The 23641-nt window shown below is 59.8% G+C and overlaps 2 protein-coding genes across 6 annotated transcripts in view; one reads left to right on the plus strand and one right to left on the minus strand.

Moving 5' to 3' along the window:
* Window positions 1–23641, plus strand: part of RPL38 (ribosomal protein L38) — a 488213-nt gene that overhangs the window by 197804 nt on the left and 266768 nt on the right. The gene's annotated exons all lie outside the window — the stretch shown is intronic.
* Window positions 3985–23641, minus strand: part of SLC39A11 (solute carrier family 39 member 11) — a 106254-nt gene continuing 86597 nt past the window's right edge. For all 5 annotated transcript variants that reach the window (XM_075440982.1, XM_075440979.1, XM_075440981.1 and 2 more), the window contains 3 exons: window positions 5743–5841; window positions 4516–4674; window positions 3985–4159 (listed from right to left, as the gene is read on the minus strand). In XM_075440982.1, the coding sequence (XP_075297097.1) occupies window positions 4081–4159; window positions 4516–4674; window positions 5743–5841 (337 nt within the window). In that variant the 3' untranslated portion in view covers window positions 3985–4080. The remainder of the gene's footprint in view (window positions 4160–4515; window positions 4675–5742; window positions 5842–23641) is intronic.

The raw sequence follows: 23641 nt of genomic DNA on the forward strand, positions 1-23641 counted from the left end.
TCCGTCACCCTCAGAGGGAAGAAGTTCTTCCTCATCTTCAGCTGGAGCTTCCTCGGCTTCAGTTTGTGCCCATTGCCCCTTGTCCTGTCGCTGGGCACCACTGGAAAGAGTCTGGCCCCATCCTCCTGACCCCCACCCTGCAGATATTTAGAGGCATTTCTCAGGTCCCCTCTCAGCCTTCTCTTCTCCAGGCTGAACAAGCCCAGCTCCCTCAGCCTCTCCTCGCAGGAGAGATGCTCCAGTCCCCTCACCATCCTCATAGCCCTGCGCTGGACTCTCTCCAGTAGCTCCTCATCTTTCTTGAACTGGGGAGCCCAGCACTGGACACAGCACTGCAGATGGGGCCTCCCCAGGGCAGAGCAGAGGGGGAGGAGAACCTCCCTCGCCCTGCTGCCCACACTCCTCGTGATGCATCCCAGGAGACCATTGGCCTTCTTGGCACCCAGGGCACGCTGCTGCCAGACCCCCCGGAAGGGCAAAGCGCTGGCTGCATCCCAGCACGCACAGCCAGGCACGGGTCTGTGGCCAAGCACAGCCCCAAACCCATCTCCAGCCACGGGATAACCTTCCTCTTCTTCCTCCAGCTCGATCTCCATGCCAGAGCCGGCTCCTCCCGGCCGAGGAGCAGAGCCCTTCTCCATTTTGCAGGGCTTGGCTCGCTGTTTATGTCGCCTTTGCTCCGAACTCCACCTTTCCATTGACAGCTCTTCTTTCCACAGGGAATTTCAGGCCTGGCCCCCGGCCAGCTCTTCCGTCACGCCAAGGGACGATCATTTCGTTCACCTCCAGGCTGCAAACGGAGAAGCGGGATTGCCGTACGCGCTGCCGCATCACCCTCCCCGCGCGCTTCCTCAGGCCCAACGTACATCGTTACCTCGGCTGGCCGCAGCGAAGCGGGATTAAACTCTTTACACGTTGTTATCTCGCAGCAATCTGATTACAAGGCTGCCTTTAAACACATAATATGGTTTTTTGTACCAGCTTACACCACAAGCCAGAAATCAAACGAGAAAATATCGCCAACAGCCTGTGAGAAATCCCGACCTGGGCTCTTACGTTTCACGCAAAGGCTTTCGGCTGAACACCGAGCGCCCAGAGCTTTGCAAACACCTCCAGCGTGTCCAGAAAGACGGCGAAGAGCCGTGGGGGATGGCTCGGCCTCGCTGCTGGTGGCACTGGGAAGGAGCCAGCGGCCGTAGGGGCAAAGGGCTCTCGTCCCATCCCTCTCCCTGCCCGTTCCTGCCCTGCGATGGCAGGGACAGCTCTGCTGGTTTTAAAATGAGGGTCCCAGCACCCCTCCGTTTGCCTGCCCAGAGTCATGACCCCAAATCTCCCCTGCACCCGGCGAGACCTGGGACCCTCCCTGGCAGTGCTCAAGGCCAGGTTGGATGGAGCTCTGAGCACCCTGGGCTGGGGGAAGATGTCCCTGCTCATGGCAGGAGGGTTGGAACCAGATGAGCTTTAAGGTCCCTTCCAACCCAAACCACTCTATGGTTCTATGATCTCCACAGCCCCGCAGATCCCAGGAAGGTTGGAGAACCCTCCCCATCCCCATCCCCATCTCCACCCCCATCCCCATCCCCTTCCCCACCCCTATCCCCATCCCCATCCCCATCCCATCCCATCCCATCCCATCTCCATCCCCATCCCCATCCCCAACCCCATCCCCTTCCACACCCCATCCCCATCCCCATCCCCATCCCCATCCCCATCCCCATCCCATCCCATCCCATCACATCCCATCCCATCCCATCTCCATCCCCATCCCCATCCCCATCCCCAACCCCATCCCCTTCCACACCCCATCCCCATCCCCATCCCCATCCCCATCCCCATCCCATCCCATCCCATCGCATCCCATCCCATCCCATCTCCATCCCCATCCCCATCCCCATCCCCAACCCCATCCCCTTCCACACCCCATCCCCATCCCCATCCCCATCCCCATCCCCATCCCATCCCATCCCATCGCATCCCATCCCATCCCATCTCCATCCCCATCCCCATCCCCATCCCCAACCCCATCCCCTTCCACACCCCATCCCCATCCCATCCCCATTCCCATCTCATCCCCATCCCCGTCCCCATCCCCATCCCAAGGGGAATTCTCGCGGTTGCTTTTTTCCGAGTCCCGAGGCACGAACCCGTGCCAGGTGCCGGACCCAGGGCCGAGCTGCTCGGCTGCAGCAAACCCAGGGAACACGAAAGCACGCTCCCGAGGTGCCTGGATGGGGCACGGCAAAGCTGCCTTTTTCCTGCATTTTTCCCCTTTTCTTGCCCTCCCCAAAGGGGCTGCGTTCCTGCTGGAGCAGCACGACCTCTGACAAGCCAGGGACAATCACACCGGGGAAAAGAAGCGCAGCGGAACGGAGCGAGGTGCAGCAAAGGCACGGCTTTACAGCATTAAAATAAACCAGTGCAAACTGAATTTCCCATTTATTGAAACCGATCACAGTTCGGAGGTCAGACCCGCCGGCAGACAGTAGTTCGGTATCATCCAGAGTGACACGTGAAGTACAAATTAAATCCAACCCCCCAAAAAAAAGAGAGAACCAAACAAAAATGCGTGGCTCCAGCTTCGTTTATCCAAGCCTGTTCCCCTCGGCCGCCCCTCCCGCAGCTTCTCCGGCCGGACCGAGCGATGGTCCGTGACCCCCCCGCGCTCGCAGCCCCGCTCCCCGCGGCTGCTGAGGGGCCGAGGCGCAGGCAGCAGCCGGCCCACCCCATTCTTCCTGCTCGAGGGGCTGGAGAACCCCATTTTAGCGCAGGCAGAAGAGTCTTCGGTGAAGAGGGAGCTGTGGTCTGCAGCATCCTTCCAGCTCCCCGCTCCAGCATGCACCAGGCGCCAGGAGGGATGGGCAGGGCTCAGCCTGGCAGGGACTCATCCTGCCCGCTCAGCAACGGCCGTTCAACAAGGGATGCTTGAAAGGCAGAGGGTGAAGAGGCAGCCACACGCGGTGCATGTTTCTGGCTCTTCAGGTGGGATAGTTAATTCCCCCTGATGAGTTATCTCATCCTGCTGCTGCTCAGGGGAGATGAGAGCTCCTGGCATGCTCGGGGCCGGACTCCGCTCTGAGCTCTTCCGCAGGGCGACGCGGGAGCAGGGCCACCGCCGGGACAAAGCAGCGCGAGCTCTTCGGGGACTTGCGAGCGGTTGGAGCCAGCAGCCGTCAACCAGCAACGGCTCGGGAAAAGGCCGGACGCAGCCACAGGAAAAGGCTGGATGCAGCCATGAGCCCGTGTGGAAACGTGTCCTGCTGCACAGCGGTCAGGCAGCACCTCACTGGCGACGCGGGCGACCACCCCTGGCCTTTTCAGAGGAAAACACCAATATTCTCCTTTCTTGGGTTTTTTTTCAGAGAAAACCTCGAGGTATTGGAGAGGATGTATTGGAATAAAGCTCCATTTAGGACATACATTTAGGAAAAAATGACATTTCCCTCTTGCAGAGATCCCAAAAAAATTCGTTTTTATTTGCCTGGACTATTTGCACCCATCAAAACGAACGCCCTACACCATTCCCAAGGACCAGCGGGACGCAGGAGACCTGCGAGCCCCCGGTGGGCTGCGCGTGCAGTCTCAGCGCGGACGCCTTCCGCCCGCCCGTCGAGAAGAGCGTGGAAACGGAGCCTCCATCGGGGCTGACTCCACTCGAACGCCTCGGCCCTTCACCGCGGACCAGCTTCAACACGCGACAGCGCGTTTCTAATCTTCTACGGAACAAAGATGATCAAAACCCAGAGCGACTTGACTCAGAGAAAGCAGCCCAGCGCGGAAGGGGGGGGACAGGGTGACCCGCAGCCCGGCGTCATCCAACGGCCCTCCCAAGAGGAGCAGAAAATCCAGTGGCGAAAGGAAACTGGGACCTGCGAGGAGCCACCCATCTTTTGTGCTTCGAAAACCATCGACGTGAAGTTGGAGGGGAGGAAGAGATATAAAATGATAGGAAATCAATACCGAACCAGATCCGAAAAAAAAATCCTATGTACAAAAAAAGTCTCGAGGATGAACGTGTGTCCAGTTCCAAACGCCGCTGCGCAAACGGCTCTGAAGTCTTCTCCCGGGGAGCGGCGCGCTGCCCTACCCGAGCCCCACGTCCAGGGACATCATCACCACAAAGCCGAAGATCGAGGTCCAGGAAGCCAGCTTCCCGTTGCCGCTGCAGGGGGAAAAGGGGAGGGCATGAGATCCGTGGACCCGGTTCCTTACCAGCAAGGTAGGAAGTTCCATCTGACCACGAGGAAGAACTTCTTCCCTCTGAGGGTGACGGAGCCCTGGCCCAGGCTGCCCAGGGAGGCTGTGGAGTCTCCTTCTCTGGAGATATTCCAGCCCCGCCTGGACGCGGTGCTGTGCAGCCTGCTGTGGGTGACCCTGCTTGGGCAGGGGGTTGGGCTGGGTGACCCACAGAGGTCCCTGCCAACCCCGACCATGCTGGGATTCTGTGATCTTCCCCAGCCCGCCGTGCTCCTCCCTGCGTCTGTCTGCCCTCGGTGGTGGCCACCGAGCGGGTCTCACCTGGTCTGCGCCTCGGGGATGATATCGTCCATCACCACATAGACCATTGCTCCGGCCGCAAAGCCCAAGGCGTAGGGGAGGAGAGGCTCTGCCACCACCACGGCGAAGGCACCGAAGACGCCGGCTAAGGGCTCCACCATGCCGCTCAGCTGCCCGTACCTGCAAAAGGCCCAGGCTAAAAACCAGCGGGGACCCGGCCCGAGGGCTGCCAGGCTCTGCAGCTCCCCGGCCCCATCCTCTTCCCTGATGCCACCATGCCCAGGAAGACATCAGCCGCCCGGCCACGCCAAGCCACCCGGATTATTTCAAACAGATGATGAAGGTGGTGTGACCTAACCCAGCTGATTTTTTTCCAGGAAGGGCATTCAGGCGCGATCCGATTCCTTCCCCCAACAGCTCTGCGGGATTTGAGGATCAGGCTCGTGGGCAGGGATGGGTCAGGGAGGAAACATTTCCACCCAGCACAGCTCAATCCCAAAGAGCCCACAGCCTCAGCTAGGATGAAACTGTCCTCTTCCCCCTCGTTTTCTTTCCCTGTAGGAGTGTTTTAACTCTCCGGACCATGGGAACTCCCTTCCCGGCAGCAGCACTCCCAGTGCAAGTCCCAGCACCGGCTGCGCGTACTGAATTGGAGGTGGGTGGGAGGAAAAGAAAACAAAGCTTTGGCGGGAGCCGTTCCCAAGCCGCCGCTCTGCCCTCCCATCCGTCACCCAGCCCAGCACACGTGCACGGGCAGGAACGCGGCCCTGCGCTCGCAGGGTTCATGCCCTTGGCTTTTTCACCTCGGGGAAAAGAAAAAATCAAAAGGGGGTTTGAAATCCAGCCTGGAGTGAAGAGAGAGAAAAAATGAAACAAAATAAAAATAAAAAAAGAAAAACCACTATTTAGTGCAGGGTCTGGGAGCTCACCAAAGGCGCTCAGCTGAAGCGGGACGGGGTGACCCACCGGGATCACTGCGGAATCCCCCGGGAGTCAGGGGTCGGAGCTGAGCTCAGGGGTGCGGAGGGAGCAGGGCTGAGCCCACCGCCCTTCCTCAAAGCTGGAAACCAGCAGCAGCTCTCCGTGATGCGGAGGGGACTCAGCGGGTCTGGAGCAAGCCCGTCCCAAGGGCAGCTCAACGCCGGAGCAGCGCAGACGGACACAGGGAGGAAATCCGTAGGCGCCCGCTCGTCAGGGGCTGCTGGCGGAGGGCTCTCGATGCGACGCACGAAGAGGAGCTCGGCTTACCAGAACGCTTTCCACGTGGAAAATCCAGCGCCGCGCAAAGGCAGGCTGACGGCCAGGCCCTCCGGGAAATTCTGAATCCCGATCCCGATCGCTAGGTTCCTACCCACATTAAAAAAAGCACAAAAATAATAATACATATATGTGTTTATCTCAGGTGGAAGCACAGCCTAGGGTTGGCTGCTGGGAGCTCAGGAAAAAAAAAAGATATTATTAAAGATACGCCTTCTGAATGGAAGCGCAGCTAGCCCTGGGGCTAGGCACGCTAATATTTAACAAACTTCATCTTCCAAGAGCTCCACGGCATTTAATCTGCTTCAGCACCAGCCCTGGGCGCGACAGAGACCAGCCAGAGGAGCAGGCACCCGTCCGGGGAGCCCCTTGAGGTATTCCCAACCCTGGGAACTGGGATTCAGGATTCCAGGCTTCCCGGGAGCTGCAGCATCCCGGGAATGGGGCAGCCCCGGGCTCGCAGGTCCCCGGAGCGTTGGGGTCCTTCCCACCCAGGGGGGCTTTGCGAGAGGGGCCCCGAGGCAGCCCCCGAGAGCCCCCTGAGAGGCTCGAAGGGATGTTCAAGGGCAGAGAATTAGCCGAGGTTTCTCCTTGCCAGCCCTCTCCCCAGCGATGCTCAGACCCAGCGTCCCCTTCAGCACCCACCCCACACCCGCTGCGCTCCCGCCCGAGCAGCAACCCCACGGCGAGACCACCGCATCATCCGGAGCTTATCCGACATGGCAACAGCTCCGCGAACAGCCGGTGGCTTTGCAGCAGGAGGGTTTCCCAGATCTTCGATGTGGGAGGCATGAACCCCACCTCTGGGCACCAGCACCTCATCGAGCAGAGGCTGCTCCCGGGACCCCCCATCCACAGCCAGGATTCGCTCCAGCCTCGGGAACCACCCAGGGTCCCTTCCAGCAGGAGTTTGGGGATTTTTTCGTGAAAACCGGGAAATGGTTGATGACCTTTGGGTTGGAAGATGACCTCTGAAGGTCCCTTCCAACCCAAAGCACTCTATGAAATTAGGATATGGGGCTTTTCGTCACTCAAGGAACGAAAATGCTGCAAGCACCCACCCAAATCACAGAATCCCAGCATGGCAGGGTTGGCAGGGTCCTCTGTGGGTCACCCAGCCCAACCCCCTGCCCAAGCAGGGTCACCCAGAGCAGGCTGCACAGCACCGCGTCCAGGCGGGGCTGGAATATCTCCAGAGAAGGAGACTCCACAGCCTCCCTGGGCAGCCTGGGCCAGGGCTCCGTCACCCTCAGAGGGAAGAAGTTCTTCCTCATCTTCAGCTGGAACTTCCTCTGCTTCAGCTTGTGCCCGTTGCCCCTTGTCCTGTCGCTGGGCACCACTGGAAAGAGTCTGGCCCCGTCCTCCTGACCCCCACCCTGCAGATATTTAGAGGCATTTCGAAGGGCCCAAAGGGGGGGTGCGTTTTTGTGGTGTGGGCTCCTCGGGCTGAGCGGCTCCACGAGAGCAGACGACAGCTTGTCCCACGGCGGGAGCGTCCCGTGGCTTCACTGGTGTGTGCTGGTGGAGCTGGTCACGGCCCGTCCCTGGGGGGACACCGAGAGCACACTCTGCCCGGGGGGCTCCGAGCTCCAGCAGCGAGGTGCCGGGCTCGAGCGGGACCCCAGCACCGCTCGGCAAGGCCAGCCATTCCTCCGCCAGCAGCTGAAAGCTCCCTTTGCTGCTTTAAACACTCGTTTCCTATTAGTAAAAGAAGACTGGTGAGAAAAATCTCTCCGGGTTGTTTAAACTTCTACCAGGGTTTACAGAAGAGGGGAGGGGAAGGGGGAGAGGCTGGGGGTTTCCCTAAGCAGGACGGGCTATTACAATCAAAAACATTATTCAAGGGAAAGAGAGAGAGCACGGAGGGGGGAAAAACATCCCTTTTAGAAAACACTGGAGCCGCTGTCTGTGCGCTGGGGTTTTTTTTCCCCCCTCCTTCCCTCGCCTTCGGACAAAGCAGCTATTACTGGCCTCACCACAACAAATTAATGGGGTGGGAGAGGGAGGTGTCAATGGAGGGGTCTGTATGGGGAGGGCGGCGAGCCCCCCCCTCGCCCCCACTCCCGCCGGGAGGAGGGAACCCCGCACCGACCCCTCACCCGCAGCACCCTAGGGAGAGAACGGCCCAAGGGGCAGCAGGAAAGGGAACCGACCCCAGGGGAAGTGCCAGCAGAAGCTGGGTGGGTTTGCCCCTGCTCTCCCCCGCCTCTCTCCCAAGCTCACCCCTAGTGAAACCCATCGGGGGTCCCCAAAGCAAGACCCGGCCCCACAGCTCAGGCCACCTCCCCGGCAGCGCTGGGTGCCCAGTGGCTCTGGTGAGGGACGGGGACAGGGCTGCAGTCAGCTCGGCAAGCGAGGGGCTGCAGCCAGCAGACACCACGGCGAGCAACGTGCCACAGTGCGTAGTGGGTCGTGGCGTGCTCCAGCACCGGCAGGGACCTGCCAGGGCCAGGCCACTCACCTCCCCCAGCCCCCAGCAGGGCTCTTGGTCTTCTCATAGAATCATCAGATAGTTTGGGTTGGAAGGGACCTTCAAAGACCATTCACAGAAATCACAGAAAGGTTTGGGTTGGAATGGACCTTATTGACCATATCATTCCAACCCCCCTGCCATGAGCAGGGACATCTTCCACCAGCCCAGGGTGCTCAGAGCTCCATCCAACCTGGCCTTGAACCCTGCCAGGGAGGGGGCAGCCACAGCTTCTCTAGGCAACCTGTTCCAGTGTTTCACCACCCTCATCGTAAATAATTTTTTCCTTATATCTAACCAAAATCCACTCTCTTTCAGATTTAAGCCTTTACCCCTTGTCCCATCAAGATCCCCTGTCTGCTGGCCTCCAGTCCCTCCACATCACTGCAAAGGTCTTCTGCTCACCCCGACCACATTCCCCATCCCTTAGGACCCCTCGTTCCTTCAACACTTCTTCCCACCACACAAGTTCTGCCCAAACATTTCTTGGACTTCGGGGGCTTTTGAGCCTTTCCTGAGGACACTGATCTCATCAGGACGAGGACAACTCCGTGACAACATGGAGGCCAGGAACACATAAGCCTTCCTATTTGCTTTGCCTCGGTTCGCTGCACGCAGGGTACCTGTGCTCGCGGCTCAGGGGCCACCTCTGTTTGCCCAGCGCGGCGTCTCGGGAGATGGCCGGGTGCTAAGGCAAAGCAGATTTACCTCCGCTGGCCCCAAATGTGAAATAAAACCATCCCACGGGCCATTCCTCTCCCCCTTCACCAGCGAGCCGTGCACGCCTCACACCTTCTCCGCAGCTCCAGGGCCGAGCCGACGGCAACACGGTTGGTGAGAAAGCGACCGAATCAAAGCTGCATTGTGCATGAGGAAAACAAAGGCGGCCTTATTACGGAAATAGGTGGGGATTCTTGGAAGGCTTCCCCCGACTGCAAAGCAACACGTTGTAAAACAGATGCACAGACTGGAGCAGCCTGGCCCAGGGGGGCCGAACCTCCGGGCGCCCACACGAGCTGCGGGACACAGAGGAGATGACTCTGCCCTGGTGAGGCCCCATCTGCAGTGCTGTGTCCAGTGCTGGGCTCCCCAGTTCCAGAAAGATGAGGAGCTCCTGGAGAGAGTCCAGCGCAGGGCTACGAGGATGAGGAGGGGACTGGAGCATCTCTGCTACGAGGAGAGGCTGAGGGAGCTGGGCTTGTTCAGCCTGGAGAAGAGAAGGCTGAGAGGGGACCTTAGAAATGCCTCAAAATATCTGCAGGGTGGGGGTCAGGAGGACGGGGCCAGACTCTTTCCAGTGGTGCCCAGCGACAGGACAAGGGGCAACGGGCACAAACTGAAGCCAAGGAAGCTCCAGCTGAAGATGAGGAAGAACTTCTTCCCTCTGAGGGTGACGGAGCCCTGGCCCAGGCTGCCCAGGGAGGCTGTGGAGTCTCCTCTGGAGATATTCCAGACCCGCCTGGACGCGGTGCTGTGCAGCCTGCTCTGGGTGACCCTGCTTCGGCAGGGGGGTTGCACTGGCAGGTCCCCAGAGGTCCATTCCAACCCCCAACATTCTGTGATTCTGTGAGACAAGCCAACATAGCCAGAGCGACAATCATCATGATGAAATGTTGAGAGACATTAGGGTCTCTACAGTGAGGCAGGTGGGGAATAACCGATAGAGAGGTGCCAGAAGCAAAGCCCTTCTGGTCTCATGAGTCACCCATGTCCAGCCAAGAAGACATTTTGCAGACAAGAAGGAAAACCCATGGCCCATCCCCAGCCTGCAAATGTGCATTGGTCTAAAGAAAGAGCGGCCCAGGGGAAACTGCACCAGATTCTGCCTGGGGATGCTCGTGCACCGTCAGTGGCTCTGCCACCAGCACCCTGGCCAACATGGGAATGTCACTGCAGTGTCTCCTCCATTTGGGCACAACAGCCTCAGGTGTCCTTGGAAGCATTAGGGATCCAGGAGCCAATATGCATCGGACGTGCTACCTTTCCCAGCACGCTGCCTCAGCTTCCCCATCTGGAACATGGGGGTGACGACAGTGACGTCCTCCACAACCTCCTTGATTTGGGAACAGGAACACCATTTGGACACATGCCGTCTACACGTGAGCTCTGCAGACAGCCAGCGACGCTGGGACGGGTTGTCCTTGGGACGGGTCTGCCCTTGCGATGGGTCTGCCCTTGGGATGGGTCTGCCCTTGGGATGGGTCTGCCCTTGGGACGGGTCCGTCCTTGGGACGGGTCTGCCCTTGGGACAGGTCTGCCCTTGCGGTGGCCGACCCTCTCCTGCAGCGCAGCCCAGCGCTGCAGTTTTAAGGAAGAAAAGCTCAAAGCGTGGCATCCTGGTGGAGCTCCACTGAGGACCAGCTCCTTGTGGGGAGCGGGAAAGACCCCTTGCCCCCCAGGAACCTACCGGGGTTGGACCTCCTACCCCCAGCTCGCCTGCCAACCGCTATGGCACCACGCTGGGCGACTCCAAGTTGCAAAAAAAAGTTGGCATCCCCGCATATTTGCAAGGTCAAGGCACAGAAAGCCTTCTATAAGCCTAAACCCTTGTTTTCAAGGGCCCATTCTTTTACCAACTGATTATGAAAGCAGGCTACATATTCTTAACAAGCCCCTTTTCACTACGGCTTTCAGTTCCCTCCAGTGTATAATGTGCATGTGTATTCTTGCATGGCAGGCCCTTACATACTGTTTTGATTGTTATCGTCCCGCCATGAAAGGGCCGATTGTTTTGGGTTCCCCAGATGACATCAGGGCTCCCACGCGGGCCGCCCGTCGAGGTGTTTGATCAGGGCTCGCAGGTGGGAAGGAGCTCGGCGGCGAGCGCGGGGCCCCGAGCGTTTCCCCATTCCTGCCCTACCTGTTAAACACAGCTGCCGGCACGCTCTGCCCGGCGTTACGGCGGGCTCTCACGCGAGGTCGGCGGGTCGCAGCAGGGGAAAGGGGTGGCCGTGGTCCCCGCCGCCAGCCCCGCTGCCCACCGGAGCCGCCGCGGTCCCCGGGAAGCAGCCGGAGCCGTCCGCGGGCGCATGGGGCTCATGGTGACGACGACGCTTTCGGCGCTCGGCATTTTAAAGGCCAAATCTGCCAAAGCGGGTGGGAGGACGTCACCCCACATATTTACTCTTTATAATAATAAAGTGTCTTTCTTGTCAAACACTCCAAAGCATTAAAAAGGAAAAAAAAGCGGACACAAACCTCCCGTGGCTCCTCCTCGGAAGGACACCCGCCAGCCCCATCACCCGTGGGGACACAGAGGGGTGGAACAAGGTGGGCATTGCTGCTTTAAACACTTGTTTAAAGCAGCAGGGCATCCCCAGGCAGGGGATGCAGCCGTGCTGCTCATCGCACGACGCCTCGAGCCGGGAAGCCCTCGGGTCTCCTCCCCACCGAGACAGAAGGAACCAGGCTGGCAGCCACCGCACCATTTCCCAGTCATGCAGACACGGGGGACAGATTGGAAATTTTATCTGAATTAAATCTGGAAAAAACAGGCACCCTGTTTTTATTTGGAAGCTGACGGCAGAGCCTCCACCCAAGCTATGCCACGAGCAAGGTGCTTTCTGCAGGGCAGAAACATCTGGAAGGAAGCAAAGGAAGAGGAAAAGCAGCAGGAAAGAATCCGGGGCACAAACCAGGGGAAGAGCTGCAGCGGTCAGGAGGCAGGGACGGGCTGGACAGTCGCACGGACGCCCTTCTCCGAGGAGAACCACGAAAGCACGAGACGGGTTGGACTGGGTGACCCACAGAGGTCCCTTCCAACCCCGAACATTCCGTGATTCTGTGATTCTGTGACAGGGGCACGGGTCCGCAGACGGCTCCCGGGAGCAGAGCAGCTCACGTCGGGTTCTCCGCTCGAGCCACACGTGGTGGGCACATCCCAATGGAAACAACGCCTGCTCCTCTGCTGCTCAGCCCTTTCGGCACGGCTCCTCGGCAGCCGCTTCCGTACCTCTTCCTGCCCCTTCCCTCCCTCTTCCCAGGGAACCGCTCGGCTCTGAAGCCGCGTGCCGCCCGGGCTGTGTCACATCTGCCTGCCTGGCCCTCCGCCAGCCTTAAACATCCACCGCGCTGGATCCGCACGCAGTAAACCTTTACAATTTTAGGAAATTTTACCCTTAATTCATCCCAAAGGTGAATAAGCGAAGTTCAAAGTCATAAAACTGCTCTCCCCTCTGACTGCGGCAGCCAGGACATGACCTTCAGCTGAAGAGCAAGAAATTCCCCAGCTTTCCCCACACAGACCCCCACCGGCGCCAGGCCAGCCGGGACGGGGCTGCCACCCCGCTCCCCTCTCCGGCACAACTCAGCTCGGCCGGGCTCAGGCTGGCAGGATGGGGAAGCCCCCGTGCCACCCCTACCCCACACACCAAGGTGACGGGGATGGGTCCTGGTGGACAACAGGTTGACCATGAGCCAGCCTGGTTGCCAAGAAAGCTAATGGGATCCTGGGGTGCATGAGGAGGAGTGTGGGCAGCAGGGCGAGGGAGGTTCTCCTCCCTCTCTGCTCTGCCCTGGGGAGGCCCCATCTGGAGTGCTGTGTCCAGTGCTGGGCTCCCCAGTTCAAGAAAGATGAGGAGCTGCTGGAGAGAGTCCAGCGGAGGGCTACGAGGATGGTGAGGGGACTGGAGCATCTCTCCTACGAGGAGAGGCTGAGGGAGCTGGGCTTGTTCAGCCTGGAGAAGAGAAGGCTGAGAGGGGACCTTAGAATTGCCTCTAAATATCTGCAGGGTGGGGGTCAGGAGGACGGGGCCAGACTCTTTCCAGTGGTGCCCAGCGACAGGACAAGGGGCAACAGGCACAAACTGAAGCCGAGGAAGCTCCAGCTGAACCTGAGGAAGAACTTCTTCCCTCTGAGGGTGACGGAGCCCTGGCCCAGGCTGCCCAGGGAGGCTGTGGAGTCTCCTTCTCTGGAGATATTCCAGCCCCGCCTGGATGCGGTGCTGTGCAGCCTGCTGTGGGTGACCCTGCTTGGGCAGGGGGTTGGGCTGGGTGACCCACAGAGGTCCCTGCCAACCCCGGCCATGCTGGGATTCTGGGATTCTGTGGGTCTGCGCATGAAGCATCCCAACATGCTCACGTGCCCGAGCTGGTCCCATCTCCAGGTTACATCACTTCGCCAAAACGCCCAGGACTTTTTTGCCCCCCAGGCTGCTGCGGCACACACCTCCTTGCTCAACTTGCACCAGCACCCAGGCCCTTTCCTACCTCCCCTGCCAAATCCCACTTCGACCCACAGCAAACGCAAAGCTCCGCTCCCTGCATCCCTCTGCACCCCGCCGCGCTCCCCCGGGAGAACTGACCCTCCAAACCCTTCCCTCGCGAACCGCCAGGTCGTTATCACCACAGCTTAATTGGCCCAGGAGACTGGAGACTGGCACAGGACGGTGGGCAAGCCCTCGGATGCAGCTGGCCACGGGTGCAAGAACATCCCACGAGACCCCGCACTGGGGACCAGGCACTACCAGCCCAGGGCATCTCCTCCCCACCCCAGCAAAGCTGCTCTGCTACGGCGGGGATGTACCCACCGCCGGGTCGTGCGGAGGGGTCCCGTTGTCTGCGGGCTATTTATCCCTCTGAGGTTTTAAAATTTTTATGCTTATCTGCCCGGTTATTACGTTTGATTTATGAGTCAGACTCCCGCACAGGGTAAAAGTTCACATCTCCCCGATCCGGGGAGCACAAAGACACGTTTCAGAGCTCCGCGCGCTCTCTGCTCTCGCTCGCCATGTTTCGACCCCCAGCAGCTGAGCAGGCAGCACGCGGGGAGCCTCGGAGCTTTTCCCCGCCGCCAGCTCAGAGCGTGAACGTGAGCTGCGGGCGCAGGATCTGGCCGGCAGTGCCCGTGCCTCGGCTGGCTCCGGCTCTGCAGCACCGGCATCTGCAAAACGAGCAGGAGACCTGAGCGAGCCCTGGACTCGCTCCCAGCAAAACCATCTTTGCAGGAGATGCAAGCCGGGAGTGATCGCAGAATCACAGAATCATTCAGCTTGGAAACGACCTCTAAGATCATCGAGTCCAACCGTCACCCCAACATTCCCATGCCTGCTAAACCATGTCCCCAAGTGCCACATCCCCACGGTGTTTGAACCCTCCAGGGATCACAGAATCACAGAATCCCAGAATCCCAGCATGGTGGGGGTTGGAAGGGACCTCTGTGGGTCACCCAGCCCAACCCCCTGCCCAAGCAGGGTCACCCACAGCAGGCTGCACAGCACCGCGTCCAGGCGGGGCTGGAATATCTCCAGAGAAGGAGACTCCACAGCCTCCCTGGGCAGCCTGGGCCAGGGCTCCGTCACCCTCAGAGGGAAGAAGTTCTTCCTCGGGTTCAGCTGGAGCTTCCTCGGCTCCAGTTTGTGCCCGTTGCCCCTTGTCCTGTCGCTGGGCACCACTGGAAAGAGTTTGGCCCCGTCCTGCTGACCCCCACCCTGCAGATATTTCGAGGCATTTCTAAGGTTCCCTCGCAGCCTTCTCTTCTCCAGGCTGAACAAGCCCAGCTCCCTCAGCCTCTCCTCGCAGGAGAGATGTTCCAGTCCTCTCATCATCCTCGTAGCCCTGCGCTGGACTCTCTCCAGTAGCTCCTCATCTTTCTTGAACTGGGGAGCCCAGCACTGGACACAGCACTGCAGATGGGGCCTCCCCAGGGCAGAGCAGAGGGGGAGGAGAACCTCCCTCGCCCTGCTGCCCACACTCCTCTTGATGCACCCCAGGATCCCATTGGCCTTCTTGGCACCCAGGGCACGCTGCTGGCTCATGGTCACCCTGTCGTCCCCCAGCACACCCAGGTCCTTCTCCGCAGAGCTGCTCTCCAGCAGGTCAGCCCCAAAACTGTCCCCGTTTCTGAGCAGACCCCAAGATCACCCCTCCCTGGCAGCCGCCAAGGAGCCGCAGCAGCACCAGCCACTCCAACCATCACCAGGAGGCTTCCGTTCAGACCCTACAAGTCAGAAGCATCTATTTTTAAACACTTTAAGAAGACCCTCATGTGAGACCTCGCTAACCCTATTTTAAGCAGCATCACGCCTCAGAACATTTAAATTGTTGCATTTTCATACAGGCGTGCCCATCAATAAAGCGGGGTTTAACCATGTGGCTGCATTGATCTCGGGTAGGGCTTGTGCTGGAGGGAGATACAGAACCTTACAAAGGTTATTCAAATATTTTTTAAAAAATTAAACACACGGAGAAGCTGGGTGGTCTAAAAGCGGGGCTGGGATTACAGCCCACCTATAAAAATTCCCAATAATGCCTGCCAATTAATGTTTATAGCTTCATGCAAAAACGCCAACGCTCTCCCCTTTGTGGGAATCTTCAAACCATCAGCGCGTTGATTTTCTACGCCACGGAAATCTCAGTGGAAATAACACGCTGGGCCAGGGGAATTGTTCAGGGGGGATTTTTTAGGTGACTTTTGTCTTCCCCTCCAGAGCCAGGCGGCCACTGATCGCTTACGGCAAACAAAAGCCTCGAGCAAGGCAAGGGAACGAGGATGAGTGCAGTGTTCTTCTTCCCTGCAAGGGGGTGACGAGGGCCTGAAGGGACTCAAAGCCCAGCTTTACATATAAATAAATACACATGGGTATTCCACGCGTCCTCGCTCAGCCGCCTGCAGTAACACGGTGACGGAGCCCAGCATCCCGTTCGTCCCAGCTCAGCATCCCGCTCCTCCCAGCCCAGCATCCCGCTTGTCCCAGCTCAGCATCCTGCTCGTCACAGCCCAGCATCCCGCTCATCCCAGCCCAGCATCCCGCTCCTCCCAGACCAGCATCCTGCTCGTCCCAGCTCAGCATCCTGCTTGTCCCAGCCCAGCATCCCGCTCGTCCCAGCTCAGCATCCCGCTCATCCCAGCCCAGCATCCCACTTGTCCCAGCCCAGCATCTCACTCTTCCCAGCTCAACATCCCGCTCGTCCCGGCCCAGCATCCCGCTCGTCCCAGCCCAGCATCCTGCTCATCCCAGCTCAGCAACTCGCTTGTCTCAGCCCAGCATCCCGCTCGTCCCAGCTCAGCATCCCGCTCGTCCCAGCTCAGCATCCCGCTCCTCCCAGCTCAGCATCCCACTCCTCCCAGCCCAGCATCCCGCTCGTCCCAGCCCGACACCGGCAGCTCGTCGGCCACGTGAGCCGAGCTCGCAGCCGCAGCAGGGCTGCACAGCGGGGCTCACCAACGACTCCCGCACATCCCCAGCTGCATCCTCATGGGGACCGTTAGCTAAAAGCAAAATTAAAAGGACAGAAGTGGCTTCTGCTCTCCCCTCTCCTGCAGCACCGCTGTTAGAGCGTGCCAGGGGAGAGTGCGAAAGCACCAGAGCAGCTCCGTTACGCAGCCGAAAACCGGGAACGAAACCATTTCCTCACAGCCATGGCTATAAAAGGCCCTGTTATCGCATCGTGTGCAGTACAATGTCTTCATTCAAATCGCTTGCCCTCCTCGGAGGGTTTATTTTTAAACCAGGCTGCTAGAGAGAGGAACTGGGGCTGCAAAGACCCAACCGCGTGTTCAAAGCGAGCCTTGTTGGGCATTATCTTGATCAAGTAAACAGGGAGAATGGCTTTTTTCTTTCTGTGCTTTTTTCTTTGCCCTCTTTCTTTTATTTTAAGGTGAACAGGAACCGAACGGGTGCATTTTGCAGATCGAAGCTGGGGCAGGAGAGACCTTGGCGGTGAGGTCCCGGAGAATGGAAGGAGCAGCGCCCGATGCTGCGTTCTGCAGGACTGGGGACCAGGTTCAAGCACAGGCGGTCGCGCAGCCTGGCCCCAGCTCACCTCCCGACCAACCCATCCTCCACAGCGCCCGTTGGGACTGCAGCGCTATCCGTCCTCCGGCCGGAGCATCATGCACAGCCCGGACCTCCACGGAGAGCTCGCCGCGGTCCTCCCCGGCCCCGGGCAGCCTCTCCAGCCAGGTGAGCCGCACCCCCGGGAAGCGTTACACCACATCAGGCTGGATAGAAGGAAGAAATGTTTTACACTGAGGGTGGTGAAACCCTGGCACAGGTTGCCCAGAGAGGTAGTGGAGGCCCCATCCCAAGAAGCATTCAAGGCCAGGTTGGACGGGGCTTTGAGCAACATGGTCTAGCTGAAGGTGTCCCTGCTCACTGCAGGGAGGCTGGGCTAGGTGACCTCTAAAGGTCCCTTCAACCCAAACCATTCCAGGATTCTATGATTCGGCAGCTGCCGCTCATGGGTTCTTACAAACACAGAGCTGAAGCCTTCTCCTCTTGCTAGGCCACCCTGGGCTGCTCGGCCACTGCAGCACCCAGCTGTAGCTTGGTCAGAACCCATTCAGTTGGCCAACAGCACAGCCGGGGCAAGAGTTGGGCAGCTCCCCACGAAGCCCCCTGTCAGGGAGGTGAGAAGCCATAGAGCTCCAAGCAGGAGCTGCTCCTGGCATCCCCGGTCCTTCACGTTGTATCTGCAGACAGAGTGATGGCCACAGAAAGAGAAGAAAGCAAGCGTTACACAGAGTTTCCACAAAGCCAGATGTTGTTTGGGAGGCCAGCTGTCTCTCAGAAGTATTACAAATCAAGCCAAAACCCTCCTTGGTCTAGACACTTGGGTAAGGGAGAAGGAAGAAGTGAGAGAGAAGAGGAGGGGAGACTATTTATACAAACGGTGATGTAAAGGCCAACAGCCAGCGAGGGATTTGCAGCCAGCTGCCCGGCTCCCAGCCAGCCTTTGGAGACCTCCCTGCTGACTTGGGAGGTCTTCTCCTCCTCCAGCCTGGGGCAATAAGTAAGGCTGCAGCACCCATCCAGCCCCAGAAGCTGGGACCCAGTGGAGGTTGGGCTGCCAGGGGCTTTCAACCCACCCATCTCAGATCACGGATGGGCAAGTGGAGAAGATCAAGTGTTGCCACCAAAATTGCCGGCATTTCTGGTGTCTGAATTTCAGGACAGCACGAAGCGCCCGTTTTCCCTAGAAGCCCTTCACCTGCTGCAGCGTGGCTGCTTGCGGAAGATGCTCCCTATCTCCCTCAGCCCTGCCCGGCACCTCCCCAGCAGGTCAGCCCCAGCCTGTACTGGCGCAGTACAACGGAGGAACGCGCTTTCCGAACATCCCCACAGCTTCACTTCATCGGGCACCAAGAGCTGCTCCTCTGCCTGAACTGTGAACTTCTCTTCAAGCCAACCTGCGCGTTCGCACGCGGGGGCCGGGACATCCGCACCTGCTGGGGAGCTGCCGTCGCCGCTGGCAGGAGCCCCCCTTCTCCCTTCTCCGTCTCTTCAGCCGTCGCCGCCGAGGTGCATTCCCCACGATGAAGAAGGTGGCAGCTGAGGAGTCGCCGTCCTGTGCCACGGCTCGCCAAACCCTTCCAGCCCGCCTTCTTCCCCGGAGCACCAGCCGTGGTGACAACACACCTTGGTACCGACCCCACCGCTCGCAAAAGAAAAGCTCTCCAGAAACCCACCCAGCCTGTGCACTCTCACTTACTAATAAACATCTACCTTCAGGAGAAGCTAATTAAAAGGTGCTTAACAAGCATCTTCCACCAGTTTTGTTTTGTAACCGGGCTTTGTGCGGTGCTGCAGGGAGGAGCAGCATTTGCTGGGCTCCCGGGGAGCCGTGGAAATCCCCGTCCAGCCCCACCTCGCCTGGCATCAGCGGGTGGGTTTTTTTCCACGAGGTGTTTCTGCCCACGGCCTTGATCTGATCAAGAGGTCGGGATTCGACCCCACATTTTGATCCTACCCGAGCATTAGCTCCACCGTGGATCTATTCACAAGCAAGAGGCAGAGGCTGCATGTGTGCGCGCAAGAGAAAAACCCAGCGTGTCTTCTGCCGTCTCTCCGACCACAATGATCTCCATTCATTCAGAGAAAACACAGTATAAAATTTTTGCCTGGTTTCAATCTCCGTACGTTAATCAAGCCTATTTTTTTTTTCCCCAGCCTGAGAGACACAGCGTGGGAGGCACGGGCTGTCCCATGAAATAATATTTTCCAAGCCATGGTCAAAGTCCGCCTGTCAGCTCGAAGCCTCTTTTCTGTCCGTTTTACCGAAGCTGGACAGGAAACAATCCGTGGGCACAACGGATCAAAACCAAGGCCAGCATTCCCAGCACGAGGACCGATGAATGGGAACCATTGTGCCGTGCTGGAGGAAATATCACCATCATCGCTGGGGGGGGGTGGGAAGATATCTCTGTTGACATCACTTCCACGCTCACACCCGCGCCGCTGCTGCCCGAAATCGGAGCTTTCATTCGGGAGAGAACCTGGGCAGGTGGGCTGCTGCCAGCAGCTCCGGTGCCACGATGCCAGGGTCCATCGGCACCGACGGCGCTTTGCAAGCCGAGCTGCGCCGGGAAGGGCAAGCCCGGGTTAAACACATCGCAGCCCCGAAAACGGGGCTCAGACCCCGGACGAAGCGGTACCTCCGGCTTGCAGAAGAGGATGCAACAAACTCTCCAAGGGATTTGATGGCGCCAGCGCTGCCGAAGGGGAGCAGGAACCCACCCGTGCCCCGAGAGCTCGGGGTTTGGGTGAGAAAGGCTCGCCGGGGCCAGGTCCACCTCGCCCAGGAGGGTCCCAGCGCTGGCAGCACCGTGCCCAGGCAAAGAGGGGGCTGAGGGAGTGACACCCGCAGCGGGGAGATGCTGCTCCCCTCCCCACCCCCAAGCACTGAGGGGTTCCACTGGAAAGAGTCTGGCCCCGTCCTCCTGACACCCACCCTGCAGATATTTAGAGGCATTTCTAAGGTCCCCTCTCAGCCTTCTCTTCTCCAGGCTGAACAAGCCCAGCTCCCTCAGCCTCTCCTCGTAGCAGAGATGCTCCAGTCCCCTCCTCATCCTCGCAGCCCTCCACTGGACTCTCTCCAGTAGCTCCTCATCTTTCTTGAAGTGGGGAGCCCAGCACTGGACACAGCACTGCAGATGGGGCCTCCCCAGGGCAGAGCAGAGGGGGAGGAGAACCTCCCTCGCCCTGCTGCCCACACTCTCCTTAATGCACCCCAGGATCCCATTGGCCTTCTTGGCAGCCAGGGCACGCTGCTGGCTCATGGTCACCCTGTCGTCCCCCAGCACTCCCAGTCCCTCTCCGCAGAGCTGCTCCCCAGCAGCTCAGCCCCAGCCTGTACTGGTGCCTGGGGTTGTTCCTGCCCAGGTGCAGGACCCTGCCCTTGCCCTTGTTGAACCTCATCAGGTTCCTCTCTGCCCAACTCTCCAGCCTGCCCAGGTCTCGCTGGATGACAGCACAGCCTGCCGGTGTATCCACCACTCCTCCCCGTTCTGTGTCACCAGCAAACTTGCTGAGGGTACGCTCTGTCCCTTCATCCAGGTCACTGGTGAGTAAGTTGAACAAGACTGGGCCATGTACTGACCCTGGGGGACACCACCAGTTACTGGCCTCCAACTAGACCCAGCACCGCAGATGACAACCATCGTCCTCTGCAGGGCAGGGATGTGGTCCAGAGCAGATGGCGGAGCGGGCACATGGGATCTCCTCCTGCCAGCCCCGGAGCCCACCCCACAGCTGCCCAGCCCCTCAGGCATAACCCCCACAGGATGAGGGGCTCGGGGTCCCCCAGGGTTCACTGGTGGGTGCTTCTGCCCTCTCAGAGACACAGCAGGGACGTGGAGAGAGGGCGGCCACCCCGACGCACGCTGCTCCCCCGCACCGCAGCCCCGGCAGACGGAGATGTGCGGAGCACGGCCAGCAGCAGTGCCCTGTCCCGGCCCCTCTCCTCCTACACCCAGCCCTGGGGAAGCCACCGATGGAGCACACCAGCATTGGACAGCCCTGCCTGCACCCTGCCTGCACCCTGCCCGCACCCTGCCTGCTCTGCCTCTGCGGAGCAGCCAAGGGATGCCCAAATTCATCCCCTCTTGATCTCAGCAGCTCCAGCCCCATCTGGTTCTTGTTAAATCAGCCGCACGAGGTGGAGAGGGTTTCCTCCCCCCACGCCACAGCGTGCAAAGAGGGGGAGGTAAAACGGCTTTTTTGAGACATGGCTGCCCTTCTCTTTACCTTCCTGCCTGGAAGGCAGCCAGGAGCCGTTCACAGCCTCCCTGCTCACATCTGGAGGGGACCTTCCCCTCCCGGGGCTCGCTGCGTGCCCCACACCGGGCACTGCTCCTCTGGGCCTCGCTCCTCTCCTGTCACCGCAGCGGCTTTGTCCTGAGATGCTTTTTCCAGCCCGTGGGACTTCCCGATGTTTTCACCCTGGAGAGGAACTGGGCAGGCGAACCTCGGTCCTGCAGCACAGAAGGATGCTCTGAAACACGGTGGGATGCCTCGCAGCACGGAGGGGTGCCCGGCAGCAGGGAGGGATGCCCCGTGGCAGGGAGGGACATCCCGCAGCACAGAGGGATGCTTGGCTGCACAGAGGGATGTCCTGCAGCACAGAGAGATGCTTTGAAATACGGAGGGATGCCCCACAGCACAGAGTGATGCCCTGCAGCACAGAGGGATGCCCCGTGGCAGGGAGGGATGCCCTGCAGCACGGTGGGATGCTTTGCAGCACAGAGGGATGCCCCGCAGCACATCCCGCAGCACAGAGGGATGCCCCGCAGCACAGAGGGATGCTTCACAGCAAGGAGAGATGCCCCGCAGCAGGGAGGGATGCCCCGCAGCACAGAGGGATGCTCTGAAACATGGAGGGATGCCCCGCACAGGAAGGGACTTCCCATAGCACCAAGGGATGCCCAGCAGCACGGAGGGATGCTCTGAAACACAGAGGGATGCTTCACAGCACTGAGGGATGCCCCGCAGCACAGAGGATGCCTCCGCAGCACGGAGGGATGCCCCGCCGCAGCCTACTCCTGCCCGAGGATGAGCAGTGGCTCAGCTCCCCACTGGAAACACCCCAAAAGCAGACATTAGCTCATCCTCAGCCCTAAACCACCATAAAAACTTCCCAAAAATGGCTTGCACGCGCTGCCCAGCCGGAGCACCGATACCCATCTGCGCACAAAAGCGAAGCTGCAACCCCACTGCTGAGAACCCACCTCCCTCGGGCACGGGTCCGTGTTTCGCCGGCATCCCCTAACAGCCCCAATAAAGCGGGTCCCCCCGCAACGCTGCAAGCCACAAACCAAACACCTCGCAAGGCGAGGGGCTGTAAGCCCCGGGCGAGCGCTGGCACGGGCAGAGGAGCTGCAGAGGAGCTGCGGAGGAGCGGGATCGCAGGAACGGAGCCTGCACACCCGGTGGCAGCAAAGAAACGCAGAGGAGAGCGGGCAGGGGCCTGGCAGGCAGCACCAAGACCTCGGAGATGCTCCAGGGAGGTCGGGAGGGATGTAGGAGCCCACAGGGATGGATCCTGCAAGTACACAGGGGAGGGCAGGACTCTGGGAGCCCGGAGAGTCAGGGAACAGCAGAGGTGATGCCAACACACGCAAAGCACCGGGTGTTTTAGCAGGCGAGAATCCCACCCTGCTTTCTAATCATCGGATTTTGGCTTTTCATCACACGCTGAAGCATTCTCCTGACTCGGACTGGGTCTACGCCGGCAGTGCTGGTGCTCACCGGCCACCACAGCATCTCTCCTACGAGGAAAGGCTGAGGGAGCTGGGCTTGTTCAGCCTGGAGAAGAGAAGGCTGAGAGGGGACCTTAGAAATGCTTATAAATATCTGCAGGGTGGGGGTCAGGAGGACGGGGCCAGACTCTTTCCAGTGGTGCCCAGCGACAGGACAAGGGGCAACGGGCACAAACTGAAGCCGAGGAAGCTCCAGCTGAACCCGAGGAAGAACTTCTTCCCTCTGAGGGTGACGGAGCCCTGGCCCAGGCTGCCCAGGGAGGCTGTGGAGTCTCCTTCTCTGGAGATATTCCAGCCCCGCCTGGCCGCGGTGCTGTGCAGCCTGCTGTGGGTGACCCTGCTTGGGCAGGGGGTTGGGCTGGGTGACCCACAGAGGTCCCTGCCAACCCCTGCCATGCTGGGATTCTGTGATTCTCCCTACTTGTCTCTCGGCGAACACGCTGCTTATCGGCAAAGCCCACAGCTCCGAGAACAGGGCCCTACAGCGAGCGGGAATGAATTCAGGCTCCTGCCGAGATTTCACCCCTCTGGGAGCAATGCGATCAGGCAGCGCTCCCCCAGGCAGGGCAGCATTTATCCCCAGAGCCCAAGGCGGCGAGGAAGCTCCTCTGGTTAGCGTGGGCGAGCCACAGCCGACCCTGGAAACGTCCGCCAGCCCCCACGAGCAGCCCCCGGCGGCTGCATCTTCAGCTCAGGCTCCGAGCGCGTCGGAGCGTTCAGAAACCCCTCTGCAGGACTGCAGGCTGGAAGGAAGACGCCTTCCCGAGAGGCAGCTTGCCCAGCTCCCGCTCGGCTCGGTGCTCAGGCGGTCAGTCACACCCAGGGGGGAGCAGGCACCGCGTGGAGGAGGTAAACCGAGTCACGCAGCTCTCTCGTTACAACACTATTTCAAAACAAGGGACGCGAGGGGGATCACGACTGCCGCGTCCCCTCCGAGCCGAGGC

This window comes from Opisthocomus hoazin, chromosome 21, assembly GCF_030867145.1.
Source record: "Opisthocomus hoazin isolate bOpiHoa1 chromosome 21, bOpiHoa1.hap1, whole genome shotgun sequence".
NCBI classification, from domain to species: Eukaryota; Metazoa; Chordata; class Aves; order Opisthocomiformes; family Opisthocomidae; genus Opisthocomus; species Opisthocomus hoazin.